This window comes from Cinclus cinclus, chromosome 3, assembly GCF_963662255.1.
Source record: "Cinclus cinclus chromosome 3, bCinCin1.1, whole genome shotgun sequence".
Taxonomy (NCBI): Eukaryota; Metazoa; Chordata; class Aves; order Passeriformes; family Cinclidae; genus Cinclus; species Cinclus cinclus.
In genome coordinates this window covers 48,693,157-48,712,009 of record NC_085048.1, presented here as the reverse complement: position 1 = coordinate 48,712,009, position 18,853 = coordinate 48,693,157, and the positions used below count along the sequence as shown (strand labels likewise).

The following is an 18,853-nucleotide window of genomic DNA, read 5'->3' as shown; positions in this document are numbered from 1 at the left end:
TTGGAGATGATGTAATCACAAGGAAAGCTTCAGAAGACTGCATATCTACTTATTAACTTTGTACAGTGTTGTAAGTATCACAGTATGAATCTCTTTATTCCAGTGTACAGAGCATCTGTATGATTTCTTAATGGTGTGCTAAATTGTGTCAGAATATTGCAGAGATAATAGGAGGAAATTACTTAAGTGCATCTTTTCCCTTTAATGTACCAGGTTTAGTGTGTTTTTTTTAATGAGGAAAACACTGGATTGATCATACCATGTATATAAAAGTTGCTAGAAATTAAGTTTTAATGCAATGAAAAGTTTAGAGTTATTAGAACAATTTTTGTTGCAAAGCAGAAAAGGAAGAAAGTAAATTGCATGCATATCTAAACGTTGGTAAACAAAGCTGTAAAACTTCAATTGAAAGAAAAGTCATAACATTAGTCAGATAACATTGTTGCCACATAAAACTTTATTCTTAAATATCAACTCAAAGCTAGGGTTTTTTTACAATCCTGTCAGATCAGAAAATTAAAATTATTAATGTCAACATTTTTCCTAGATCTTGTTTTCATGAAACCATAGTTTTCTGGAATATATAAAACTTTTTGACATGACACTTTTAGCTAGCAGAGTGAGCTCCTTTACTGTGAGCTGTAACTAAGCTTTTATGGTCTGTTCTTTTTGCTGTGAAGTAGGTAGCCCAGCAAATGGGATTCCATTCTTTACAAGGTGCTTGTAGGTTCAGTCTGGTGTAAGTTCTAGCAGATGATCAGAAACCAAACTTGGACTGTGCTTGATTGCAAAAAGAACCTTGGCATTGGTTAGCTGATAACTTTGCCAGCTTTATATGTCATCTCAGGAAAATACATGTTTCAGTTTCTGCAGCATATTTCTGCATTTGTTGAGGATTCTGTCATGTTCATTGCTGGCTGAGAAGAGGTTTCTGGGATTGTATATGGGGATTGTTTCTCCATGCTCTAACGGCAAAGTTTCTCACAGTCTTCCTTGGTATGTAATTTTTGATCTGAAAATACATGCTTGTTGGTGGCAGTAGGCTCATCTTCCTCAATTTATTAAAAAGGAATGTGTGATTTTATTGTTTGTCAGAGCCAACTGGTATCACAGTAGTTTCCCTAAGATAGGGAAACTTCTGAGTATACATATAGACAATAATCTTTGGGTAGTCCCAAGCAGTATGTCAGTGAATAGCCATTTTGTTGGGAAAACTGTTCTTATTCTGCTTTGGGCTAGAGTGCATTTCCTGTTTGTTTCTGTGGTTTTGGTGTGCTTTCAGCCATCTATGTCAAGCATCAGCAGGAATTCTTCTAAGCAATACACAACTATGTAGCCATTACCACATATATCTCTGGTATATAAATTTACAGGGTTTTTTTTTTTTAAAGCAGAATATTTTGAGATTCTCACAATAAATTATGAAGTGCTTATGGTGATGTAGCTATGCAAAGTTTTCTGCTTTAAATGCAAACAAATTGGAATTCATACTACTGTAGCAATCAACATTAAAAACTATGGGTATGTAGTCTGCAGAAGCTATTTTTAATGTTTATTGTGTGTATTTCAGAGCAGGTGATAAAAGCACTTTCATTTTAACTATCTGTGCTACTCTAGGCCATTGTGCTGGTTTGGCTGGGGCAGAGGCATTTTCCTTCATAGCAGTTGGTAGGGAACTACACTGGACTTGTACCAAACTGTAGTCCTTTGCTAACTACTATACCATGAAGAAAATTAATTTATTCCAGACAAAACCAGCACACTAATGCTCTGTAAACTTTGGAGCAGGTAGCATGGAGTGGAATGTGGATACCTATTTAATGGTAGGACTTCCTTAAGCTTTCATGTTTGCTGGGCATACTGCCTTTTCCTGTGAAAAGTCTATTCATAGATCCAGTTTAAATGAGTCTCCTGCAGATAACTGAATAACAGTTGTGATCGTATGGAAGTTCTGGGTGTGAACATGAATAGATCAGCTCTATAATATACTCAGCAGTATATGTGCTGAATTGGGGATGTGCTGTATGCAACAGGAAGCTGGATCTGGAGCTTCCCTCACCCATGAAATAACAAATGCCTCTTTTGTACGTGTGTTAATATGCGTGTCTGAATTCACTGTACAATATATATTTGTCGGTGCATGGTGTTCCCGTGTTTCACTTGGGAAAGTGAGATACTAAGAGGAAGTTGTTTGGCTCCAGTGTGATGTATGAAAATCTGCTCCTGGTCCCCTCCCTTCCCAGCATGTCTCATGTTTTTAGCGCTGACTTCTGGAAAATCATTCCAACAGAATTGTGCTCTTGTTGCTCACTCTCCTTCCCAGGACTCTGTGGGAAAAGTACAGCATCCTGTAAAGAGCCACAAAAGAAGGTCCTGTAGGAAGTTTTTGCTGTATGCCTGGAGGTGAGGACAGGCTATGGACTGACAATTGCACTGGCAAGTTGGACAAGTGGTCTTGCAAATACGGCTGGAGGGTTCCCACACTGCTCACTTATCCTGTGCATAAGTGGTAAATCCTCTTACTGAGGCTGTAATGCATCTTGGGTTTGTGCAGCTGCGCCTACTGCTGGTGTATGTGCTGGTGCTAAGGGTTTTCTGGACAGAGTTATTGTAACCCTGGGTAAAGGCCCTTTGTTTTTCAGTTGTTTTGACAGGTGCTGCTTTTGACATGCTGGATAGCAGAAGGCTTCTGGCTTTTAAGGTGTTGCAGTGAGCCACAGGTGGTCTAAAAAGGTCTAAATAATAATTATGTTTTTATATTCGACCTTCACTTATCCCCATCTCTGCTACTGCAAGCTGCTTTTCAGGGATCTCTTTGTTTCCATTTACAGCATCTGTGCTTTTCTCTCCACAGGTAATTTGTTGTGTGCTGTCAACTCAAAACTGGCATTTTGGTTTGCCTTCCTGCTGTCATTTCCCATGAAGCATATGTTATACAGAAATCCCATTTAAAAAATGGGATTTCTGCTGTCCCCTTTTTGCAGAAATTATGTTCCTTGAATGCTGCAAATAATTTGTAGATCTTTGAATAACAATCAGCTGTAGCAGTGAGAACTACAGTTGCTGTTGATGCATTCTTGGGTTTCTTCAGGTACTCAGCGAGGCTGAAGGTGCTTTCTTCACTCAGTGGCAGGTAGATACTTGTGCACAGCTCTTAGGATTGCTTACTGATACATTTGGGTGTGAACACATTCTCTAACTGTCAGATATTTTAGCCTCTGCAGTCTTTGCATACTTATATTCAAGTAGCCTGCAGTGTCTACATTATCATTGCAAAATCCACAGGGTGAAATCTGAGAAGGAAGCAGAGCCTCGTAGAGGTTCACATCAGTTTGACAAGGATAAATGCAAGCACTAGAACCAAGACAATGAGCAGAAAGTTGAGTAGCAGGTTGAGACCTCTGTTGTTGGCAAGATCCATAATGTGCATCAGTCTGCCCTCTTGTGCCTGCAGCAGACTCTTAATTGTAGCTTAGGGGGTTGCTCCTTCAGTACTAAGCCATGTAGTTTCACATGAACTTCGTTGTGTCCACAGCTCTTTCCCTGGTTTTTAGTTTCTGCCACTTAAGTAAGAAAAAAAAATGTATGTTTACAATAGCTAGTTGTTTGGGGTTTTTTTTCCTGGAAAAATATTCTGGATGCTCCTACAAGCCTTCTTTCTCAAATACCTTTAAAATAAAATGGAATAAAATTAAGGTTAGTGATAATTTTCACTCCAGTACTGAAGAATTTCTGAAGAACTAATAATTGGAGGAAGGACTTGAATTTTCTCATACAGTTCGGCACTTCATTGATGTTTTTAATGTGTATGGTAATTTCCAGGCCCCCACTGAATTTTGAAAAGAATGAATGTTTTCAAGACTTGGTCTCTTTCAGCAACAGACTCTTGAAAATTTACTTCTAAAATACCTCTATAGGTGAAACACCCCTCCGCCCTCTGCTTATTTATCTGGGCAAAATATCTGTCTGTTAGTAAAAGTATTTCCTACTCTTCTAGGGCTTGGCATCATGCAGTGCAGTCATATTTAGCTGGCAGTGTGCTGTGTAAGGTCCATTGCAGCCTTGCAAGTGCTTTAGAAAGAATCTAGGTTGAGCTGGCAGAGGATGTGTTCTTTGTGCTTTTAACAGCAAATATGCAATTAGTTATTTTAAGATAGCATTAATAACTTAACAATCGGGTTTTATTTATAGAAATATATGTATGTATATAAATGAAAGGAACATATAAACCCACTCAGCCCTTACTCTGCTAACAGTTGCCAAAACTTCCTTTTAATAATCAGTCACATTTTTAGCTTTAGGGAAGATCACAAGAGGGCAGTGTTTTATAGCTTTAAATTTTATACAAAGGTGTAACTTCTGGCATTATTTTACCTTAAAAAATACAAAGCTTATAAAACAATCAATAAGATATTACTACAGTAAATATAGGACCTTTGGTAATTAATTGAAATTACCAGGGTTCTTATTGAGGTGAGCATCAGTTTTTAAAGGAATCCTTTACATAAGTAAGTTCAGGATTTTTGTTTCTTTGTTTCTGTTTTTTCCCCCACTTTTTATCATGGAGGTCGAACCTAAAAGGATTACATTTGTTGTTAAATAAGACATCTCTGGATCTTGCAGCATTTCACAAGAAGATTTCCAAATGTATTCTGCTAGGCACTATTCATTAATAGCCAGACGAATACAGGTATCTGATCTGTAATCTATAGTGTATTAATATAATTCCAAATATAAATGGGAACACTCTCTAAATGAAGGTCTTCAATTACTCTGCTCTAATTTTAGCAGGCAGAATATAGATCAAGCAATACATTTCAGCATACATTAAAATAATTTTTTATGATTATTGTTCTGTGTGTATCCCAGAATGGATAAGGTTGTAGGGGACTGCCATCTTCCTGCTCAAGCAGGGTCATCCTGGAGCACACAGCACAGGATTGCATCCAGGTGTGGTGTCTGAACATCTCCCATGCAGGAGACTCCATGGCCTCTCTGGACAACCTGTTCCAGTGCACAGTCACCTGCAGAGTAAAGAAGTTCTTCCTCATATTCAGGTGGAACTTCCTGTGCATCAGTTTCTGCCCATTGCCTCTTGTCATGTTGCTTGGCACCACCCAGCAGAACCTGGCTCCATCTTCTTTGACATCCCCTTCAGACACTGACAGACATTGATAAGGTCTCCTCTCTCAGTCACTTCTTCTTGAGTCCCCTTGGACTTTCCTCTTAGCAGAAATACTCCAGTGCCTTAATGATTTTTGTCATTCTCTGCTGGACCAGCCCAGGAGCTCCATGTCTCTCTTGTGCTGAAGAGTCCAGAACTGGACACAGCATCACAGCCTCTCTAACATGGAGTAGAGGGGCATGATCATCTCCCTTGACCTGCTTGAATCCTAATGCATGCCAGGATACCACTGACTTAACTGTACCATTGGCCACTGGCGTAGTTGAAGCAAAACTTACATAAAAATTCTTTCTGCGTGGAGGTGACAAACATTTTGTGCATGTTGTGTGAATAATTTTGTTTAAGGCTGTTTTGTTCTTGTCTGCCCACTGAGCGGTTCAGCTCTTCCAGGAAGGGAAGTTGTTGCTAAATTGATATAGAACAGTTATTCAAGAAGTGCAAGTATATGCTGCCTTATAAAACACCTTACTGACTAGTCCTAATCAGAGCAAAATTTCAATTTTTAGATGGGTCATGTTTTCACATAGAGAATAATATAAATTTTTCAATTATTTAATCAATTATTATATTGTTTTTGCTGAGGAGCTGGCTGAGGAAACACATATTTAAAACCAACATATTTTGGTTCCTGATTCAGCTCCTTCCCAGTACAAAATTGTTACGGAAGTTGGTAATTGTTTTTTGTTTTTTTTTTTGAGAAAGTTAATACCAGATTGTTTCCTGTTTAGCTCTCTTTGTTCACTATTAGCGTGTAATGTGACCTTATGAAAAAGATTTAGGCTTGGGTGGAGTGGAGCAGAGAAATGAAAACTTAATCCAAGCTACATGCTGTACATGTTTGCAGTTTTTATTATGGCTCATAAAAGCGATGAACTTTTTGCTTATACTTGCAGAAAATTCATTAGGAATAGTTACAAGCACTAGCTACTGAGTGGGTGTCAGGTACATATAGTGATGTGGACATCACACCATACTCAAGATTATTCTTGAAAACTATAACAGAATAAAGAGAGATTTAGAGAATTAGAAACCTGTGTGATGACTAGCTTCTTTTCACATAACTTTAATAAGTAAGTAATTGATGCTTCTTTCTAAACAGAATTGGATGTATTTTATCCATTAATATTTTTCAAACAGTCCTTTTATTAAATAAAAATACTGTATATATTCTTTTTTAAGCTTATGTAAGTCTAAAAATAAGACTGTATTGTGTGCAGAAGAGGTTTTTAAAAATGTTTGTGTTTAATTGACAAATTGGTGATATAGAGGATAGTAACAGATTTTCTGATCAACAGAAGCCTGAGGCACAAATAAACCATATAGCATATGCAATATATCTGCATTACTGTAAGATAGCAGTAGGGCTTCCAGTTTATTGATAACTTGGTTTTGTTCTTGGTTGGTTATTGTTTTAAAATAAGTTACAGGTTTTCAGGTACATAAGAGGAAGTTGGAGGATTTGTTTTTATTGGGCTACATTTTTTAGCAATGCTTTATTCTGACTTCTTTATATTATTGGCTTATGAAACCTATAACCCAAACATGTCCTCAGTATGTAGTGCTGATGCTTTACTCCTAACACTTTTTTCTTAAGCAAGTGTTCAGTACTATAAAACTGTTGTCTGTTTCCAGTTGAAGTCTCTTGAAGCACATCCAAAGCAAACTAAAGCTAGAAAATCTATCCATCACAAAAATAAAGATTTGAAAAAAGAAGTAAGAAGGTTTAAAAGGGGGGAATATGACTGCTAAAGTCTCACGCGTTTGTGAGAGTGGTCAGAATGAAATGGAAGTTGAGATTTACACTGACAGGTCAAATCAGTAATGCTCATATACTAACTTCAAGTGTGGGGGTGTGTTGCCAGTCTCACCAGTGCTTGCCCTTGCTCATACAAGTAGCTATCTTAAGGTTACCCACTAGAGGAAATTATTTCAGAGTCTGGTCTCAGCATACCTACTCACCAGACAGGAAATTCACTGCTGGATTTTCTTGCATTCCATTGAATACAGAGCTTTTTTCAAAGATTTCTTCCCTTCCCACTCAGCTGTTCATTGTCAACTTCTACTCATGAAATATTAAGTCTTAAAGGCAGAATACAAAATGAACTTGTTTTGATTTTCTGTATTAATCAGTAAGAATGTTTACATAGAATGCAATAGAAGAATATCTCTTTAAAAAATGGGTATCTGTCTGACCTCTGTCTGTTGATTCTTGTGCTTTCTCTAAATTTGAAAAGTGTATCAAATTTCTAGGAATTCTGCTTAATACCAGCAATATGTAATAGTGTTAGTAGGGTTGGAAGTCTTCTACTCAGTCTTGTTTCTCACAATTTCTGGAGTAGAAGTATAATCTTTTATGTGTATAGCCTATGGTTTACATGTTGAAAAGATATTTCTGCAGTGTTTTCCCCTCCTGTGCATAATTGTTTACAATGCACTTTTTAATCTGTCATTTATTTTAGGAAAGTACTTGCATGTTCTCTAGCAGCAATTTGCAGCTGAAGATGGGGATGTTACATATATTTGTATGGATGTACTTTAGTCACAACAGTAATGGTGACCTAGACTTTTCTCTTTGCCACATCAGGTATAAGCCACCTCATGTGACATTGTCAAGTTCCTAGTTTTTTGTACTTTTAAACTAAGGAAATTATTGCATAAACTAGAACAGGCCTTAATTAAGTTGCCTAAAAGCAAATCAGAGAATCCAGGTTGTGCCAGTTGTCATGTCAGTCAAATGGCTATGGAAAACAAAATTTTTTATATCAGTTATGGTAATGTCAATATTTTTTTCTGTAATACATAATGAAAAATCTTTCCAGATGTCACATATATAAGATTCCTTCAAAAGGGAGAAAATATATTAAATAGTTTTTCCGTTCTGAGTTAGAAGAGATTTTTGGTTCATTCTCATATTTCTTTGAAAAACACTAAAGCAATTTGAATGCCTTCATTTGATAATGAAGAGATGCTGCACCCTGAACTAAGCAGAAAATAAAACTTCCCAGGATGTCTTGAAGGCTGTGTACCTGTAAGCTCTTCTTTGGGCAGGTGTGGTCCAAATTTGGAACCCTTCCAAGGTCTTAAAGATTTTCAGAGAAACCTAAAAACACTTAGGCCCCCAAAAAGTGATGGTGGTGGTGTTTATCTGACTAAAACACTGAATTTACCAGCTGCTGGCTGTTACTGATTGGAGCAGATAATCTGATTTACTGATACTTTACCCCATGTAGTAAAGACATCTCTTTATTGAGACTGACAAATCAAGTCATGCACAACTTCATAACTATAGGCTCTAAACACTGTTCTGCACAGAAAAGGTGTTTTTAATACATGTAGTGGGCAGTAAGATAACAGAGCACTGGTTGGCACACTCTAGTCCAAGTGCTAGCCCCTGTCACACGAGGATCCTTGCACTGGGAGTTGCATGCGTAGGTCTCTCTTCCCCCTGGGGTGACTTTCCTGGAGGACAGGACAGAGAAGTGCTGGAACTTCAGAGAAGCATCACAATGATACAGATCAGCAAGAGGCAAATTAAAATCAGGCAGAAATTCACAAAGAGCTCTTGGAGCCTTTGGCGAGCTTGTGGGTTGACCTCAATAGTTGAGGCTCTCCTCAGAGCAGAGCGGGTCATGTGTTGGACCTTCTCCATGGCAACAGGAAAGTGGAGGGCACAAATCAGAGGTTTTAGGAGTGCAGGAGAGAGGAGCAGGAGCAATGCAAAGTGCCTAGTGTCTTCTCTTTGGTTTAGACAGCCTTTGCAGAGCTGGAGAGCAGGAAAGCAGAGAATTAGAAGTGCAGAAGTGTTTTTATGAGTGCAAATGTAGATTGTTTTCAAGTTCTAAAAAGAAAAGAAATAGATAAAATAGCAGATTGCTCTTACAGTGTTTTTAGGTTACAACAGGATTTTAAAATTTTGGGGTTTTAAGTGTAGATTTGTGCTGCATTATGCTTCTCCTCCTGAAGGCTACTGAGCACCTGCTTCTTAGCAGGAACTGTACTATGGAAATTGTGGATATATGGGTTTTGCCCAGATTATTGCTTTAGACTCTAAGCTCTCTGTGTCAGAGTCTCTGAAAAGGCTGTAGCTGATTGCCTTTCCACACACACCCTTCTGCTTTATTTGTTCAAGCACATGTGAAGGCTTGATGATAAGAGTAGGGTCACAGACCTTTCAGCCAGGAGATCTGGATAGTCCTGCTGGTTGGTACTGACAGGGCAGATAATCTGATTTACCAGTACCTTTTTCTGGAAAGGAGGAAAAGAAACGTTGTTGAAATATTTCCATTCCAAGAAAAAGTTCTTTATGGTGGACAATCAAAATGTAATGCATCGCTGCTGTAGGGAATTTTTGTAGCATAGTTCTCAACAGACAAGCAGAGTAAGGACTAAATCTTTTTTTATGCATGTAGGACAATGTGTTACAAACGTGGATGCAAAGGCAGAGGACTGCTGTGAGGAACAAAACAGCATTTACACAACTTTGTCTTTTAAGTGAGTGTTACATTTAAAGTGCATTTTCCTCCTTTTCAGTGGCAGATGGAAGGACAGGGAATCACCTCCAATTAAGTAGATGCAAAAAAACTACTAAAAAGGTAAATCCTCCTGTACAAACCTTCCATGGCAAGCAGCTGGCTTTGATATAAACTTGTTTAGCTTGTGGTGAGTTGGATTCCAAATGTAGGTGCTGTCACAATGTGAAAACTTGGTTTTTAAAATGGCGATGATGTATGCATCTGTAGGACTTTGTTCCTAAAGCTGCAATTACCCCTAAGCATTTTATGAATTTATATTGTGTTCATATATTTCACAGAAGATCTCTCTTTGTCACCACTTCATTTTTTTCTTTTTTTTTTGGAAATAAGTGCCATTATATATGCCTCATAAAGGAAAACAATTACTTAGATGTCTGTTGCCCAAATTACATGATGATCCTGACTGAATCAGAGATATTTTGTTGCCTGTGAATTTGTCTTTATATGTAGCTGAAATGGAAAAACCTTAAAAGGAAATGGAAGTGTCTTTCAGGCTCCTCTTTTTTTAATCCCTCCATGTTGGGCTGGAGAGTAAAATGGTACTGTATGAACAGAATGTACATATTCAGTGGCAGTGTTGGTATTTGAGAGACTTTCATAAGCAATCAGATTGCACATGGTTATTTTAATACCTTTAGAGGATTCCATGTGATGACATGTCTTCCTCAAACTGAACTTCAGATTTTGTTATGATTTTTTGAGCTATAGTTGATCTTTATTGTGAAAAAAAATACACCAGAACATACTCTTGTAGTGACTACAATTTTTCATCTTTGTTTGACTTTTTGCTGTACCTGTTTTCATCTATTTAAGCAGTTCAAATGCTTGCCAAGTATATTCTGCTTAGCTCTTTGCTAGTCACAGTCTGTCCCAAGTGCAGGAAAAGCAAGACATACACAGGAATTCTAAAGTCTCTTGGCTGAATGCACATTCATTCTCCCAGACCAGTACAGGCTGGAGTGCATTAGACTGTTTATCTTCTTACAGACAAGTCCCAGTAGATGAACCACAAATGGATTTATATGGACAGAGAAAAGTTTGTATAACCAGCTTCTGCGACAGACACTGCCCAGAGAACAGCATTTCCTGCAGGTGACTTCATCATAGCACTTGCACTTTGTCATTTTTTCAGCGTCAGGTGTGTGCAACTCTTGGTCTTTGGGCTGTGTGTGACCTGCTGCAGCAACATTTATCTCTCCTGATTGTTTTTTGTTTTTGTTTTTTTTCCTTGGGGCCCACTGTTCTTTGGTTTTGGTTTTTTTTCTTGGGGGCCACAGAAGGATTGGAACAGCATCAATGTATACCTGTGTACCTGCAGAATAAATGTACATTCCATTTCATGTGCACTGCATTAGGTGTAACTGCACTTGTGCTGGCACCTGCACTGCTGTGTTGCTTCATCTATTTCACTTGCATGACTCAAGGGCCAAGGCCTCAGGGCTCTGAAGTTCATCCATAAAAAGCAATATTATCTGGTTGGGCATCACAGATGCATGGCCAAAATAGATATTCGGACATATGTGACCGGAAGAGCATACAAAAGGATCTTAAAAAATGGAAGGCAGCGTAAGTGAAAATCTCTATACCTCATACAGCTAGAAAACATTGCAGAGAAGGGATGAGAGGACAAAATTGATTGATTTTTCTTGATTTAATAGTTTATGTGGTTTTGGAAGTTTTTTGAAACATCTGTGTGTTGTTTAACCTCCCATGTCTATCTGTGGGATAAGTTTTCGTGTGAGCAAAGGAAGCCAATTCTGTGTCTGTATTTCAACATGTTTGTCTTTACAAGTGCTCAAGTTCAACTAATAAACACATACCTTGCTTGTTAATCCTCCATGGTGCTGTCACCCACCTGAAGTGTGCAGAAGGAGAAACAGATTCAGTAACACAGCTGCATATGGGTGGCTATCAAGGTCAAAATGGACAGCTTGGAAAATAATTACACAGAAACAAAGACTGATCATTGTCACAAATAGTAGCTGCTCTGCTGTTCAGTCCCCGGTGTTTTAGGCCAATATAAAGAAGAATTGTGCATGCACGCACTACATCTTGAAACAAAAGTGCAGCAAAAGGGCAAATTATATTTGATATTTTTAGAAGTCATGAAGTATGACTCCTGTGACAATATTGAGCATCACAAAAGAAGAACAGTTGGCTGCATTGCTGTGCAGTTTTGGTTTATCAGTCCTGTTAATGGATGTGCAAGGCTTGTCTTAGGCACAGAATGAATCTGCAGGAAGAGCAGTTGACTGATCCTGCACCTTACTATGTAGGGAATCCCCTGTACCCCATGCTTTAGAATGAGTCACTGATCACAATTATTGCTTCCCACTTCACTGGCATGTGACTGTTTCCCTGATTTGTATTAGGTTATTTTTATCTTTGTTCCTGGGTGCCCTTCACAATGAGAGGGAGTATGTGACCGCAGTGAAAACTGTGGGCCATGCTCATTCCTGGTGCAACTGCATTGACTCCTTTGAAGTCACGCAGGATAAATTTGGCTCCCTTGGAAATGCCACAGCCTGTTTCCTGTCATATGTTCACTAAATGCAGCAGTGATATCAGTGGAATAGAAGAGGTTTGACTTACTTGAATTCTTGCACTTCCACATGACCAAGTGGAGCCCTGAGGGGCTGCATAAGTCTATTGCACAGATTTTTACATTGAGATGTCCCAAAACCCCAGTAATTCACTTCTATCCATTGAAGATTAAAAGTCTTACTAACCACAAACATAGTGATGGAAAAGGTACTATAAAGTTATGTGTTTGAAGATTTAGGTACTGACTTGTGGCGTACAATGTCAGTTTTCAATCATATGGAGGAAACATTTCCTTGGGATGGGGAAAGAAGCAACAATTCAGCTCATAGTTTGAGAAGTGTTGGCAACAGGAAAAACAACTCATTTTATCTTTCTCTTTACTTTTTGTCTGTTTTGTACTGAAGTGTCATGGGTGTTTTAGACAGCATAGGGGAAGACTCACACTTCAGATTCTTCTTTTCCCCCCCCTTACAAATTTGTTGTTTCTACAATCTTCCTTCTGAGTAGCTTTGATGTTCTTAGTGTTCTAAGACACAAGATCAACACTAAGAGCCTCTACTTGCATTTCAAGTCCATGAGAATGCAAATGGTGTTCGTGACAAGAAATTGCACTGATGAATAATTGAACACACTAGTCATTTTGGCTTTTGAAATTCATCCACGTATGTTGTGGATAACTGGGACTTACGTGTGTGCTGGTCCATTAGAGTAGCCTGGGAGGCAATGCTTTGGGCTAATTTTTAAGTTGGTTAAATTCCCTGTAGCTGCTGCAGGATCATGCAGTGGGACCTTCTGCAGGTTCTTTAGTCTCCCTTCTCATGAAAAGCAATCTCCAGTTCTAAAGTGTCTTGTTTTAGGGAACAGAACTTTACTTCCCAATAGGATTTTTTTATTTTGCCAGGTGGGGCACTTTTCTAAGTCAAATTATTCTTGAAGCAAGCAAAAAGTTGCTGTTGTAGTTCTGTACATGTATCCATACATTTTTATTTACTGAGGGTCTGAATAAGCAGTGAAAATCACCTTCACGCTACCAGTTACAAACTGATTTGAGTTGAGTTTCCTGTTGTACAATGGAGGCGCTATATTCTTAGCTTCCTCAGAGGATGACAAATAAATGCAGCTTTTAAAAATAAAGATGTGGTAATACATCAGTGTGAATCTCTCTTAAATAACAATCACATCATCATCTTGACAAATGAGTAGCAAAAAAAAAAAAAGACAGAAGATTGCATTCTGTAAATGAAATACCTAATTTCACATTGATTTGTAACACTTATCACCTGCCCTTTAGCACATGCTTCTGTCATGACTGTAGGTTGTTTCTCGGGGTTTGGATGTCTGTGATATGGGATGTTATAAGTGTGAAATTTTTAAAATTTAATTTAACAGCTGAACTACTGTCTCATCTACATTAAATGACTCAACTCTAACAGGATAAAATTGAGATAATGGGTCAGCTAACCTGCTGTAGCTACAGAATGCATTCCAGCTTCCAGGGAAGAGCTGACTACAGCAGTGTCTGTGTGTATGTTCAATCTATGTGTGTATGAATAAAGTCTGTATTTTTAAAGGTCTGCATATGCAATATTTGTGGTAGAAGATAAAGATTCTCTGAGTGGTAGAATAAACCTTAACTCCTCTCTTCATTTGAAAAAACATCCTATGTATAACTTCAGCCTTGAAAACAAAAATCTGTCTTGGAATTTTCTTGCTCTTGGTAGTCACTGGGAGGTCTGAAGTGCTGCTTCTGCCTACTGAAAACAGCTGCTAGAGAACTCTCTAACAGATTGTTTGCCTTAGGAGTAACAGCATGTCCAGACATTTCTCTCACTTGAATATTCAAAACCGATGCAAGGCTGCTGAGCACAAAACCAAGCACATGAATTTGTCTTTGCCTATCAGTCACTAATAGCAAAAGGATTTAGGTGTATCTGTTCACTCACAGGGAAAACACACCTCTCAGAATTAAAAGTCTATATTAGGTTTGTCTCTTCCATAACCTGGTCCATATGTAGACATAAGTAGTAAGGTGTGAATTGATGAAGGGGGAGAACATGATTGTGAGGAGCATAGGTACCCTAGAGACATACATATTCATGAATCACATTTCTTCTTAAAATATTTGTATATGTAAATATTGAATGTTCTCTATGGTGACATGTTTCTCTGAGATGCACCTTTTTTCGGTGATTTTAAAGCTGGGATTGTATTTCATTGTGCAACATGTCTGTGCTTTCCTTAGAAACAAATGGATTATTTTCTGCATTTGAAATTCAGTTCATGATGTTATAAAACCTTGCTGAATTATTTCTCTGTTATTAGAAGCAATCTAGGACAAGTGTGTTAGTTACATTGAACAACAGGAGAAAATAAACTTTTAATGGATGTCACAGTGAAAACACTACATGGATTCTGTAGTTTGAACTGCACTCAGAGTAACATGGTATAATTTCAGTTCTAGTACTGCTATAAATCACTTAAACTTTTAAATTAAGGGTAACTTTTCATCATACAGCCAACAAAATGATTTGCTCTCTCAATGTGTTAGATCAGAAAAATGTTGTAGAGTTAATGGTGAAAGAGCTTCTTTACCCTTGCTGGTCTGTGAATAGGCAGCTTTGGGAAAAAGAATGCCTCTACAAAACTTCAAGAGAATTATTCTCTTTTTAGATTTTGGATTAAAAACCAAAACTAAACAGACAAAAGAAAAAAAACAAGCAAAAGGTATTAAATTTAAAAGGAAAGACAAAGGTGTGAGAAACGTGAAACTTCCTCACCTTCCTGTGCAATACCACCTGTATAAATCGTCTACCCAAGGACAGCCAGTGTTCCATGAATATATAGGAAATTATGTTGCCTTTGCTGTTGCTGATAGACTCCCCACACAGCAGTCTACCTTTGATTCAGAGCTATAATGCCTATATTTCCATATTTTTGATAAACAGTTAAAACCAGCTGTTAATTTGAGCAGTGGAGTTCTTTGTAAAAAAAGTGCAGCTACAGCATGCCTTCCTGCAAGAATTAAATTATTACACAGAAGAGAGGTTCCTTACCCTTGGTGTGACTTAGTGAAGCACAGTGGAGCTTGCCCGGGGCTGTGGGATGTCCCTGTAGATCTCTGGCAACTTGTCCGAGTCTGTGACCAAGTTGTGGAAACAATTGAAGTAGGCTGAGGGGAAAAAATAACAAAAGTTTCAGAGGCAGGACTCACAGTGTCACTCAGCAGCTCACAAGTTGATTGGTCCCATTTGCCTTCTGACACAGGCAGTGACTCCTCCAAACTTTTTCCCAGCAGTAATGCATCAAACTTGGGCAGTGCCTTTCCTTTTGTGAAAGGAATTGTGTGGCAGGGAGACCACCTGCTCAATCACAGGATGAAGGAATCTGGGAAGCTGCATGCTTCAGTGGGGTAGCAAAGGGAGCTGCTCCCTGACAGCCTGCCTTTTTTTAAACAGGAGCTTACTCAGGGAGCTGCTTTGGATGTGTTACTTTTGCTACAGCAATGTTTCTTCTTCAGAAAAAACACCTAAATAGGGAGGGCTGACGCATTTCTTGTGGGTGTTTGACTTGGAATGATTTTCTTTTGTCCAAGGTGTATTTTTTAAACTACACTTTCAATATATATAGTTTTGATTATTCTGTTACATTGCTGGTATTCTGTTTGTATTGTATGATGAATGCTTTCCAATATCATCTTTCTTCTCATGGTGCTTAAACTGAAATAACTTTTCTGTATTTCAAGTCTCTGACAACCTTTAGTGGGTGAGTTAGAGGATTTTTTTCCCCATGTCTGGCATATGTAAGTTCATCTTTGAAATTTATCATTACGATGTATTTTAAAGTATTTATCTTCCTTTTAAAACACACTTCCACATTTTTTCTTCCCCTCCCACTTTCTGTGGCTGGAAACTATTTAAGTGAATTTTTGAGAATCCTTTCTCTTTGTTTGGATAGGAGTAACAGCTTAATGCTACTTTACAGGTTATCTTATGTATACTTTCCTGTGTTGAGAAGTAACAACCTAGTGCATATACAGAGTAGGCGTTATGCATTGGGGAAGTGAAGGATTTACTGGATGCAAAAGGATTAAGCTGTCAAATGAGAGCATCCAGTATCAGGCTTTCTGTGTGGATGCAACTGACAGAATGTGCATTTTCCTGATTCTGGAATGCATGCAAAAATGCAGAAGCTTAGCCTAACTCTGAACACTTACAGATTCAATTTTGACAGTAATTGTTTAGCATAGATGAATGCTTGGCTTTAAGCAGAAACCCATACAGGGTGGGGTTTTTTTGGTTTAGTTTGGGTTTTCTGTTCCTTGGAAGCCCTGCTGTGGTATATCATTCAAACCAGAGACAGAATGACTTTGGGGGCGATGTATAATCCTGTTGTAAATTGAGCTCTGTTTTTATATTTGTAAACATGGTTTAGCTCTTCTGCAAATTGGTTATATCACAGTTGAAGTAAGCAACTTGGTTTTAGTATAATAAATCTTCCTGTTTTCAGTTGTCCTTTAGTATCAAACCCAGGAAGTCTGGGGTCTCATATTTCAGTTGAAAGTTAATTTAATATCTTCACAGTGAGACGTGATGGTTTTTTACTGGTGCAGAATGTTTCATAATTTACTTATAATGGCATTATTAACATTATAAATCTCTTACAGTCAAGCAAACTGTATTTGGCTTTTTTATGAGGGAAGTTTCATGTTTTTATTGTATGCTGTTATCCAAGAAAAGTGCTCGCTTTGGACTGTTTGGCTTTTTATGAAACTTGTACTTTTGAAATTCACTCTCCATATTTTGTTATGAACTCCAACACCCAGCACTGCAACAGCTACAGTGCCATTCCTCTCTTTTACCAAACCAATGTAAAATTGTCATTATTTAGTTACACTACCCCAAACTCTTGGCTCTTTTTGTTAATGAATTGGAGCTTTTTAGAAATGAGATACCTTAAGAGAATTTGGTTTTGTTTGTGAGCTGCCAGTACAGTCATAGCCTGATCTCCATTCTAAAGAGTGATACTTAAATGTACAAATTAAGGCACTGAAAAAATACTAGGATTTCATCAGAAACATAATACATTCTCTAAATGTCAATTCTGATAAGAATTTTAAGATGGAAAATGTACTTTCCAATAACATGTACAAGTTCAGACCCCATGTGTGTTGTGGATATTGTATTGATGTTGTTTCACTAAAAACAAGCTTGTTTAGGAACACTCTCTGGTGAACATTTTTCTACTTCAGGTTAGCTATCATTCGCTTGTGTAACTCGTGGAGGTTTTTTTGGGGTTCTGAGGCAGATGCCAAAGTGCTGCTTATGGGACATGTCAAGTCTGACAAGTACAGACATAATATATGAGCACATCGTTGCACTGTTTCCATTCACTCCTGGGTGAACAGGTCCAGACACCCGTGCATATCAGAAAGGAAAAGCTTTCTGAAAAAAAAGGAATCTGTGTTGGAGGTTTTGGTCTGCTGCATTTTGTTCTGGGGAGCAAAAAAGTGCAGCTGTTGCCTGCTTGACCTTAAATGGAGATTATCTGGTCTTTCTCCATGGGGATTAGGAATCTACCACTAGAACATGTTTCTTCTCAGAAATTATTTAGAGATCTGGTTGATGTTTGGGATAATGTCTAAAAAAGAGACATTTTGTACGTCAGCATACCGACTCCTTTACTTAAATAATAATCATAAGACTTTTATTCACATTGGTAATAATTTCCTGGATTATTTTTGCCTTTCTTGTGCTAGTTTTCAAAATTCCAGCTGTAGACACTGGCCACCTGTATAATCTGTAAAGAGTTTGAGGTGTCACTATCTGGTCCACTGATAATCATGAGTCTGTATAGAAATGGACTGCGACCCAAGTTGTAATATACAGGTAAAAGAATCCAGCAGTGAGTCTGAAAACTCCAGTTAGTGAGCTGTTTCATGATGCTGCTGCAGTTTTCTGTCACACTGCAAAAGTGCCTCTGTGATCTCACACAGCAGAAGTCCTTGTGTTGGCACATTTGGTTTAACAGTAACGAAAAACACTCAGAAGGTAGAAGTCAATGCTCCCACAAATGTGCATTAATTTTTGTGTATGTGGGACAGAGTAGCAGAGTTTGGTATTGAAGCTGAACTCTAAAATGAGATCTTTCATTTTTGTAACCAGTATTTTTCTGGCCTAATTCTACAATAGGTAATTGCTTGTAGCCCTCCAGGTATTAGCAGATGTGGTTTACAGGACCCTTCTTAATGTTCTCTAAAAGAAAGGACACAGCTAATGTATCCTTCAGTTACATTTGTGCTGTGAGCCTAATACACCCTGAAGGGTAATGTGAGCTTTTCCTTCCAACAAAAGTACAGAAAAATCAGTATTTTCAATGTTGATGTGAACAGGATTCCAGAATCACACCAGATAAGGTGACAGCCTAATCAGTTGAGAGATAACTTTTTAAATGCATTTAAGGTTTTTTAGTTGAATTTGATAGATTTATCAAATTTTATTGTATGTTTTACCTGATGCCTCCTTTAATCATTATCTGACTTCAGTGAATCTCGCTCACATTTGTAATCTCAATACCTTCTGGATTTATGTGGAGG

At 37.9% G+C, this 18,853-nt stretch overlaps 2 protein-coding genes across 2 annotated transcripts in view; one reads left to right on the top strand and one right to left on the bottom strand.

Moving 5' to 3' along the window:
• CEP85L (centrosomal protein 85 like) overlaps positions 1-18,853 on the top strand; it is a 102,318-nt gene that overhangs the window by 47,887 nt on the left and 35,578 nt on the right. The window lies entirely within an intron of this gene.
• PLN (phospholamban) lies at positions 8,676-8,834 on the bottom strand. Its single transcript, XM_062488756.1, has one exon. The coding sequence runs from the start codon at positions 8,832-8,834 to the stop codon at positions 8,676-8,678; it is 159 nt and encodes a 52-aa protein (XP_062344740.1).